An 11,663-nucleotide genomic window follows, 5' to 3' on the forward strand; every position below is an offset into this window, starting at 1 on the left:
ATTACTGTACTGAGTCACCTACTAGCTTTCATTAATGCACCCACGTCACACGTGCAGTGCCATTAAAACGCACTCACCTTCTCTGACTCCCCTCTGACATGTGTCAATTCGGAAGGTTCGAAAACAGTAAGTGGAAACCAGGTGTCAATTGGAGAGGGGGACGGTCGTTTTCAACCGTGGAGCAAAACTAAGTTTTTCAGAAAAACTCTTCGTTCTCCTCTGCATGCACCTTCTTTCCAAAAACTTGATTTTTCATCTTCCTCCGTCTTCTCTCTAAAAACCATTCTCCTTCTCTCTTCTGCAACTTACCATTTCCTACTCCGATCAACCTTCAGACACCTTGGAAGCAATCCCGGAGTCATAAGCTACGTTTTGAACCGAACGGTTTTGGATTCTGAAACGGGTAAGTTTCACGTTCTTAACTGTTCTTCCTTATCAACATGCAAGCCTCACTCTGAAATTTGCATGCACCTTATCTGAACCAATTTTGGTTTTCTGTAATGTTAGCTTGAAGAGTTTTGGGTTGAGCGTTAAGGGTAGAAGAGATTTTCACTGAAAACTAATTCTCTGTCTGGAGAACGTACACACACTTCTATAGGTAAGGGAAGCTTATTAAATTTAATTCTTGAATTGTACTACGTTGCATGACTGTTCTGTGAGTTATACTGTGTTGGATGCATGTTCTGTGAATTTTTATTGAATATGATCTATGGTATCAGATTTTATTATATGATTTTGATGATGAGATGAATGCATGAAAAGTATGGATTGTACTATGATATGAGTAATTTAATTTATGAAAGTTTATACCGAAAAATGTGTTTACTGTAAGTTGAATTTGAATATGAAATTTTATGATAATGAACGTTCGTTATCGAAACGGTCTTTGACCGTTCGGTATTCTCAGTAACTTCCTTGAAATAGCTGAACCCTTTCAATTTGAAAGAACTGTATCTGAGGACGAACGCCCTCTTTTATATATATAACTTTACGTTTGAGCGTTCGGCCAAACGTAGATATCCTGAGTGTTGTGTGAGAGATTGAGAAACTTGAAAGTATATATAGTCAGACACTTAGTTCTATTGTTAAAAATGTAACTTCACCATTCCAACTTATATAAAATCCTATTTCTAAAATTTTAAATTAGCGATGGGTCTCGACCCAAAGCGTACGTCCTAAGTGGCGCTCGGTCTTATATCGAACGCTCGTCCCAATGCGTATGTTATAAAGGAACGCTCGGTCCTTTACCGAACGTTCGTTCTTCTCGAAATTTTCAATGAACTTAAATAGCGTTCGTCCTAAACTTCAGTGAATTCGCGTACCGAGTTCTGTCATTTACTGGCGGTCGGTTTATTCTAACTAAATTGTACTTAGTACATTTAGTACTCGTTTTCTGTATCTTCATTCAGTAGGATTGACTCTGAATCTTGGCAAGGGAATTATTCTAAGTATAAGTTGAATTGTTCTAGAGTCAGTTCATTTAACTGATTCAAATTTGTAATAACGTTCGTCATGTAAAATGTGTCAGCTCTATTCTTTCGGAAAAGAAGATCTTTGGGTCTCGCTTTTGACGTTCGTCCTCGTTATGAAGAGGATTGAACGCTCGTCATTTTATGTAAGTGGAACAAAGAATGAAAATGTTATTAAGAGGAAGTATTATGATGTGCGAACACTATAAGAACTGAAATTATGATTGTGGATTTTGAACGAGCGTTCCAGGGAGGAACGACTCTTAAATGGAATTGAAATGGTAAAGTATGAACGTGGTAAGCTTAGATGGTGGTTCATCCTGATATTCCGTGAGTGCTCGTTCTCAAGTAGAGAGGAGTATGTCATGTGTGGGAATGGCAGGAGGTCTTAGTCCATAACTGTAACTTGGACAGAACGGACTAACCTCAGGTGGCGACTGATGAGCATTCCAGTCATTCCACCTTTGTGCACGAACGCCTTAGCTACACAGGATTCATACAGTCCGGACGGTCAGTCTAGTATCAGGATTTTGACTGAGTTAACGAATGAATTGAACGTATGTGTTGTAACTTATTTGATGTGTTTGATATGTATGAAATGTATGTTGTACTTGAATTAAATTCAATAAGCTTACCCTTCGTTTTCCATTGTGTTGTCTGTATATGTGTATCCGTATTGTCCTTGCAATGATCATCCGTGTGGATGTGAGCAGAGGTAGATGCTTCTCTGGAGGAAACACTTGAAGAAGGACTAATTGCTGAAGAGAATTTGGTAGAGGTTGAAGTGAAGGCCGAACAGTAGGACGTTCGGTGAGCTATTAGTTTAGTTAAGTTAGCGGGCCGTTTTAGAACGAGCGTCCTTTTTCTGTAGTTAAATAGTTGGACGTTCGGTATTTATTTTTGTAAACCCTTTCGTCCTTATTACTTTTTGTGCGCTCGTAAACTTCTGTGTATTTATGTAAGGTCGTTCGGCCCCTTGCGAGAATTATCTCCTTATCTGTAAGACTGTTTTGTTATATTAATACATGTAAATATTCTATTATATAGTTGCTGACTGTATAATTTTGGGATGTTACATTTATCAAGGATTATTTTCTTCTAATATTATTCTTTATTTACTTATTTCACTATTTAAAAATATATTTGAGAAGAACTTCTAAAATTATACATTTTTATTTATAATTAATGAGACTTAAATCAAATCCATATAAAAAACTTGATATTAACTTTAATTTAAAAGCCAGATCAATAGGTATTCTTTTATATAAGTTATTCGGTCTTTTCTGTTATATTTATAGAGTATTGCAAAATCTTTTCTCCACGATTCACGGAAGTTTAACTTTTGATTCTATTCTATTGTGTTGGCTCTAATTTGATATAATGAGTTATTAAATTTAAAATACGTAAGTATAATAACAATAAATAATAACTCAATAAAAAAATAATACTTTATTATATTAAAATAATACTTTATTATATAGTTGCTGACTGTATAATTTTGGGATGTTACATTTATCAAGGATTATTTTCTTCTAATATTATTCTTTATTTACTTATTTCACTATTTAAAAATATATTTGAGAAGAACTTCTAAAATTATACATTTTTATTTATAATTAATGAGACTTAAATCAAATCCATATAAAAAACTTGATATTAACTTTAATTTAAAAGCCAGATCAATAGGTATTCTTTTATATAAGTTATTCGGTCTTTTCTGTTATATTTATAGAGTATTGCAAAATCTTTTCTCCACGATTCACGGAAGTTTAACTTTTGATTCTATTCTATTGTGTTGGCTCTAATTTGATATAATGAGTTATTAAATTTAAAATACGTAAGTATAATAACAATAAATAATAACTCAATAAAAAAATAATACTTTATTATATTAAAATAATACTTTATTATATAGTTGCTGACTGTATAATTTTGGGGTGTTACATTTATCAAGGATTATTTTCTTCTAATATTATTCTTTATTTACTTATTTCACTATTTAAAAATATATTTGAGAAGAACTTCTAAAATTATACATTTTTATTTATAATTAATGAGACTTAAATCAAATCCATATAAAAAACTTGATATTAACTTTAATTTAAAAGCCAGATCAATAGGTATTCTTTTATATAAGTTATTCGGTCTTTTCTGTTATATTTATAGAGTATTGCAAAATCTTTTCTCCACGATTCACGGAAGTTTAACTTTTGATTCTATTCTATTGTGTTGGCTCTAATTTGATATAATGAGTTATTAAATTTAAAATACGTAAGTATAATAACAATAAATAATAACTCAATAAAAAAATAATACTTTATTATATTAAAATAATACTTTATTATATAGTTGCTGACTGTATAATTTTGGGATGTTACATTTATCAAGGATTATTTTCTTCTAATATTATTCTTTATTTACTTATTTCACTATTTAAAAATATATTTGAGAAGAACTTCTAAAATTATACATTTTTATTTATAATTAATGAGACTTAAATCAAATCCATATAAAAAACTTGATATTAACTTTAATTTAAAAGCCAGATCAATAGGTATTCTTTTATATAAGTTATTCGGTCTTTTCTGTTATATTTATAGAGTATTGCAAAATCTTTTCTCCACGATTCACGGAAGTTTAACTTTTGATTCTATTCTATTGTGTTGGCTCTAATTTGATATAATGAGTTATTAAATTTAAAATACGTAAGTATAATAACAATAAATAATAACTCAATAAAAAAATAATACTTTATTATATTAAAATAATACTTTATTATATAGTTGCTGTATAATTTTGGGATGTTACATTTATCAAGGATTATTTTCTTCTAATATTATTCTTTATTTACTTATTTCACTATTTAAAAATATATTTGAGAAGAACTTCTAAAATTATACATTTTTATTTATAATTAATGAGACTTAAATCAAATCCATATAAAAAACTTGATATTAACTTTAATTTAAAAGCCAGATCAATAGGTATTCTTTTATATAAGTTATTCGGTCTTTTCTGTTATATTTATGGAGTATTGCAAAATCTTTTCTCCACGATTCACGGAAGTTTAACTTTTGATTGTGTTGGCTCTAATTTGATATAATGAGTTATTAAATTTAAAATACGTAAGTATAATAACAATAAATAATAACTCAATAAAAAAATAATACTTTATTATATTAAAATATTGTTAAAAATTTTATATGGAGTGATACGTGTTAAAAGTCTTACGTCAACTAAAAATAAAACAAATTTAAATATATAAATGAATAAAAACATCATCTTACAATTAGACTTAAAATTTATTTTTTAATATAATATTATAATCATATTATTTTTTGAGAGAGAGATCGATGACTAATTTTTTTAGACTTAAAAACAAGTTAAATATGATTGCGATTTCATTAGAAATTTTGTCAACCACAAGAAAAAATATGAGTATACATGTATAGAGAAAATACAAATTATGTTGATGAAGCCATTGCCAAGTATAAATCATGTCTTCTTCCTCGACAAGCAACAAGAACATAATGAGGAACACAATAGAGGGAAGTAAGGTTTTGTTGAATACTACGAAAAGGGTTAAAACCGTCATTTCGTCAGACCTATGGGGGCACAGAAAGAAAACATGGGGTGCAATAAGTATTGACCTAACTTTTGCAAATGATTAGATTTAGTCTATAAATATACTCCCCAATTAGCTACACACACGGATCTAATTAAGAGTTTTAATTAGAAAACCATCATCTCAATTATAAAAGTTTAATATGAGGAAAACAAGAAAAATCGATGAAAAAATCATTACAGCTTAAACGTAGACGGAATGAGATAGGTTAATTTTCAATTCATCACTAAATTAACTAAATTCAACAACCATCCAAATTGGTCAACTTAGAAGTTTTGCATTGCTTAATTAGATCAGCAAAAGACCTTGAAGATTTCATAACCCACGCCCTAATCCTTTAATTAATAGCGCCGCCAGAGATTTAATTTTGTTGTTTTAAATGAAATAAATGATTAATGTATTTAATATTAACAAAAAATTCAATTTCTAATTAAACTTTAGTTACATCTTAATTGACTTGGATTAGTTTAACACTAAATCTAAGAAGAATTGTAGATGATGATGATGTGAATGAAAAGAAAAATAAAAAAGAAAACTTTTAGTGGGTACCACCAAATTGAAAAGGCATAATAAAACGATTACATCATGAAATGGAAATTGGAATAACAAGAGCACAAGTGGGAGACGAGTTTGCTATGTTTTTCCAAGTGAGTCAGATTTTGCGGCACTTCATGCCAACTTTCGTAGCTATAAACTTTTGCCACTCCAAAAACACTTTTAGAACGTGAAAAAAAAATTGAAGATAAAATTAGTTTTTACATAAATTAAAATTTTAAAAATATTAAAGAAGCTATATATACGAGAGATTTTCAATTAATTAACTCATATAAATTAATTTTGATTTATAAAAGGTAATTCCGCTTTTGTTTTAATTTTTCTTTTGAAGTATTTATGAGAGGATAAGGTGAAAGTTGTTTGACATTTCCATTGACTTGTTTATCAGATTCGTAACTTTATATTCCAAACAGTTTTGTCTCGAAGTGAAGTATGTTACTGAGAAGTTTTAAATTTTTCTGCATTTCCATAGAATGTTAAAGTCTGTTTTTCTTTTGTTTAGACTTTTAGTTTGATATATAGCTGGTAGTTTTCTGTATCCAAATAGATTTGCACCCTTTTCTTTTTTGAATGATGTTGGGTTGCATTTCCTATTGTTATCATCTTTGTCAACGAATTCTCAATCAGAGTAATGGTTATAATATGAATTTCTAACAAAATATTATTATTGTACTAGTTCGGTCAAATTGAATGGTCATCAAGCAAACTAGCAAGTCATTGATCAAATGAATTGATACAAACTATCCCACGCAGTTAGTCAAGACTGATTGATTAAATGGTAAAATATAATTATTACAATTCGACTGTGATTAGGTTAACGTTAATCAAAACTAGACCGCTAATTTGACTCTTCAATTCACTGGAGTTATTTTTCATTAAACTTTGACAACCTTTAAATAGGTGCAAATAGGATATTAGGCCAAATACAAATAATAAAAACTGACAATAGAATATCAACTAACTTAAAATCAAAATCAAAATCAAATCAAATATTACTAAACTTTGACTACCTATGTCTATTTTATCTCTATCAAAATCAAATCAAATATTACTAAACTCAAAACTAATAAAATAAGATTTAAACAAAATTATTAATAAAACCCTAAAATTTAAATTTATCCCAACAAACTCTCTCATAAACTTAAATTCTTCCTTCTTTCAATCGGCTTTCCATGTGCATCATCCCACTCTGGGTTTGCATCTTCTCTCCAAGATTTTCAGCTCTAATTCATACAATCCCTAATCTCTCCAACTTGTCCATTTTTCTGCATATGTCGGATTGTTCCACGCCCTTTCACGACCACCTTGGAGCCACACATATGATTGCTTTCCCTAGTATCTAAATACCATACCGAGTTGGTAGAAATCTCATCAGCCTTCATCTCTTCTTCATCTTCTTCTTCCCTATTTTTATCTGGTTCATGAGCGCTAGATGCTTTCTCTTCCTTTTCAAGAGCCGCCTTCTTCAGCTCCTCAAGCTCAACCCTCTGTTCATCTAGAAGCCTCCCTATCTACTGAATCTCTTCATCTTTTTGTTTGAGTTCTTTCTATAGGTTCTCCTTTTCCACAATTGTTGCATCCTTTACCGAGATCACTTCATCCATTGTTGGGATTGGGCTTTCCATGTCCACTACATCCAAGCTCTTTGCCAGCAATAGTTCTTCTGCATCTTCAGTAAGGAGATTCGTCTCCCCCTTTGTCTCGGTCTTGCAATACTTTGCAATATGACCTACCTTACCACAATTGTAGCATTTGCTTGATTTACACTCGTTTGCATAGTGGTCGTACTTGCCACACTTAAAACACTCAACTCTTGACCGGTCTCCCCGACCTTTCCCTTATCATCGGCTTCCTCGCCCTCTACCTCTAGGACCTCGACTCTGAGTAATCCGAGTTTTATTTGAGTCAAACTGTAGCCTGTAGTGCTTGGTCGTCGGGTTCAACCTGATCATCCCAACTCCTTCTCCTTTGTTCGTGGGCTTCTAATGACCCAGCAAGTTCATCCACTGTGAGAACCAAAGTCCTTTTATTCTTCGATGGCGCACACGATACTTTTGAAATCTTTTGTAAGAGATCTCAAAAATTTTCCCACAACCCGGCTAGATGGCATTTGTTCTTCATTCCTACCTAGTTGGTTAGCCACCTTCTCCACCCGAGTTATGTACTCGGTTATATGATCTTTGGGCTCCATCTTCAATTGTTCAAACTCTCCTCTGAGAGCTTGTATTCAGACTTGTCTAACGCGATTGTCATCTTTATATGCAACCTCCAATATCTCCCAGGCTTCTTTTGCTGATTTGGCATTCACTATTTTTTCGAATCCCAACTCATCTATTGCATTATAGATAAAATACAATGTTGACCCCTCTCTTGCACAAGTTTTCTTCAACGTTGTCATATGTGCCACCGTCTGATGTTCATCCTCATCAGGTTCAACATACCCGTCTTCCACCATATCCCAAACGTCTTGGGATCTCAATAACGCCTTCATCTGTAGGCAACAATTATCATAATTGGTTTTTCTCGTCAATTGTGGCACACTCACACCATTGACAACCTTTGTCATCTCTCTCAAAAAATCAAGCACTCACTTTTTCTCTCACGATGTTTGGCTCATACCACTGTTGAGAAAAATGTGACCCACACAAATAATTTGACTCTTCAATTCACTGGAGTTACTTTTCATTGAACTTTGGCAACCTTTAAATAGGTGCAAATAGGGCCTTGGACCAAATACAAATAATAAAAACTAACAATAGAATATCAACTAACTTAAAATAAAATCTACTTAATATATCTCTATCTTATATCAATAAAATAATACTCTCCTAAATAAATGGAAAATCAAAACTACCTATATCTATTTTATCTCTATCAAAATCAAATCAAATATTACTAAATCCAAAACTAATAAAATAAGATTTAAATAAAATTATTAATAAAACTCTAAAATTTAAGTTTATCCCAACAAGAAAGTAGGTTATGTGCATTTACTGTTACATTGATTGTTAACTGTTAAACGTTAAAATGACTTTGATCTCAGATTGTCTTTTACAAATATTTTCGAAGGGTTTAGACAAACTGTTCAACCCAACACTTGAAATTCGCAGTAGAATTTAAACTTTGGACGACACAACACAACCTAACCTAAATTTAGAACTTCAATCCTGTGTCCGAAATAATTATTATTTTTCTAAAAGAAATAAGAAAGAACAATTTTCAACAAACTCTAAATTGTGCGCTGGAATTCCACAACTATGTTCTAAAAATATATAAATCTAGAGAAGTTGTTGAAAGTTTTTATACGAAAGAAGTTCTATAGAATGAGCAGACAAACTCTCCATTATTGAAACATGTCTTATTAGCAGTGAAGCATAAAATAAAAGGAAATCCATGACAAAGAAACCAAAGCTTTGAATAATATTTTGTTTTATTTGGGACACAGCCACTGTATTTCAATCGATAGAAGTTTTAAAACAAGTATTCGGCGCTACGTTGGCATCGCCATCACATGGGCAAAGTCATAAAAGTTCCTCTGACTAACACAAAAATTGACATCACCAACCTTCCAAATTAACAGATAGAGAAAATGGCGACCAGAAAAAATGTGTGGATTTGAATACTATTAGGCTCACGTGCGAGAGAAAGTAAAAAAAAGCAGGAGAAAAAGAAACCACTGGGAAGACCAAAGGGAAAAAGTCCACCTTCAACGGCAGCAGCAGTGGGTTTTTTGTAGCTACCAAGTGGTAGGTGTGGATGCTATAAAAAGAAGAGTGTGTAGAATACGAAGCTGTTTAGGCAACACAAATGAATAGGTAATCATAGAGTTAGACTTGTGCACAATAACATAAACAAGCATGGTTGATAACAGTGTGTTAGAGCTGAACCTTGGTTTAGGTAACAACAACAACAATAACAACGTTGTTGTTGGTGGTCATGCACATGCAGGACAGTCACCGAGGCAAAGGTGTCCGGCACCATTTCTGTTGAAGACGTACGATCTGTTGGAAGAAGGTGAGAGTGAAGATATGACAAGAATAGTGTCGTGGAATGAAGAAGGAAGTGCCTTTGTTGTGTGGTCTCCTGCAGAATTCTCTGAGCACACCTTGCCTAGATATTTCAAGCACAACAACTTCTCTAGCTTCATTCGCCAATTGAACACTTATGTAAGTTCCTAACTTCTTTCACCTCCTTTACGCTTTCACATACTCTCTTCTCTCAACATTTCTCATAAGGAAAACCAACTTACAATTCTCATATTATCATATCTTTACGTTCGACGTTCAGTATTATATATCAACCACCTTGAATTTTCGAAATTTCTGATAAAAAACATTATGAAAGATCAATTTTAAGAAGGATTTTACTTATAATTTAATCTTTCGATAATTAGAGATATAGGTTTAACAAATTATAAATCTTGTTGAATCAAATGATTTTGATATAATAAATTTTTAATTTGATTTAATTACAAATAGGCTTATAAATTAATTTTTACATAATTTAATCTTACTTTTAAGTAATTTAACCATCAAAAATTTTATTTGTAAAACAAAAAATCGGATTATTTTTTATAAATAAGGGTAGAATTACATACTTTTATATTCATTTAACATTTAGTATAAGGATAAAATTATTATAAAATAATGATTTTTTGTATATTTTTTTTAAGAAAAAAGAGAGTAAAAAGTAAGAAAATTGTTTCTCAAAGTATATTTTATTTTCTTTCATGCTGTAGCTTTATGTTTTTTTTGTTCAAAATTAGGACGCTAGAAGGAGCTATGTATTGAAAAGGAAAAATCATAGGTTTTTTTTTCTTATTAATAGGAGGAGGTATCGTAGTAAACAAAACAATCTAACCACGTTCATTCAAATGAACGTCAAGTTAATGAATATATATTTATATTGAATATGATGGTCAAATCAGTTATTTTGAACTAAAAGTCAAAATAGTCATACCAGACGTACTTTACTGCTTCACTTGGATTAGAGCACACTTAATTTGAACATCCACAAATTTGTTGCTTATTTTGGATTAAAGAATTTTCAGAAACTTTGACCATCATCAACATTAACCTGATGACGTGGAAATAATATTTTTATGTGTTCAACGCATGCTGCTTCTACGTAATCTCGTACCACTTTACTTCAACATTCAGAATATAAGTTTAGTATCTAAAAAAATACTTGAAAACACGCAACAGTGTTATACATAGTATTTGTAACGAAATAAAATAAAAAGTTGTTAATGTATTAGGTGGTTGTGTTTTTTGTGAAATTTGAAAACAGGGATTTAAGAAAATGTCATCGAAAAGATGGGAATTCAAACACGAGAAATTTCAGAGGGGTTGCAGGCACATGCTAGGTGAAATCACAAGGAAAAAGTGCGAGCCAAGTGTTTTTCCTGCATACCTTAAGTCTTCTTCTGAGGAAAATGCAACGAGTTCCACAGAAGAAAACAATCAGCAACTTCTTATGGAGGAGAACAAGAACCTTAAGAAGGAGAGATTAGAGCTTCAAATGCAGATTGATGAGTGCAAAGCACTTGAAATGAAGTTGCTCGCATGCCTCTCTCAGTTTATGGACACCCAACAAACTAAAATTAGGAGACTTTGTTAATTCATATGGTTATAATTAATAGGTCCTTATGTTATCATGGATTAATAATATTTGGTTTTAATTTACCTTTCTCTTTCATTCATCTTCACACTCTTAACAAGAATATTACTAGATTCAGATTTCAGGTTGAAAGTCTCACATCAACTAAAGATAAAACCAATTTATAATATATAAATAAGTGCAAAACTCATCTTACAAGCTGATTTTGTAAGGTTGAGTTAGGTTTAATTCACTTCTTAACATAGTATCGGAATCAAACTAAAATTTATCCTTACAATATTTATTTTTTTGTTGGATATATTAGAGAGATGATGACAGCATACAAGTGATAGAACATGTGTGATTGATCACGAAACGGTAATTTACAAATATTACAATAAGTATGAGGAAAAAGA

At 31.3% G+C, this 11,663-nt stretch overlaps 1 protein-coding gene across 1 annotated transcript; it reads left to right on the forward strand.

Annotated features, from left to right (window-relative positions):
- Positions 1-9,349: 9,349 nt before the first annotated feature.
- LOC124838728 (heat shock factor protein HSF24-like) lies at positions 9,350-11,350 on the forward strand. Its single transcript, XM_047314404.2, has 2 exons — positions 9,350-9,815; positions 10,939-11,350. Exons 1-2 carry the CDS (start codon positions 9,507-9,509, stop codon positions 11,266-11,268), a joined length of 639 nt encoding a protein of 212 aa, XP_047170360.1. The 5' UTR covers positions 9,350-9,506; the 3' UTR covers positions 11,269-11,350.
- Positions 11,351-11,663: the final 313 nt, after the last annotated feature.

Source organism: Vigna umbellata, chromosome 1 (genome assembly GCF_029865625.1).
Source record: "Vigna umbellata cultivar VRB3 chromosome 1, Vumbellata_1.0, whole genome shotgun sequence".
NCBI classification, from domain to species: Eukaryota; Viridiplantae; Streptophyta; class Magnoliopsida; order Fabales; family Fabaceae; genus Vigna; species Vigna umbellata.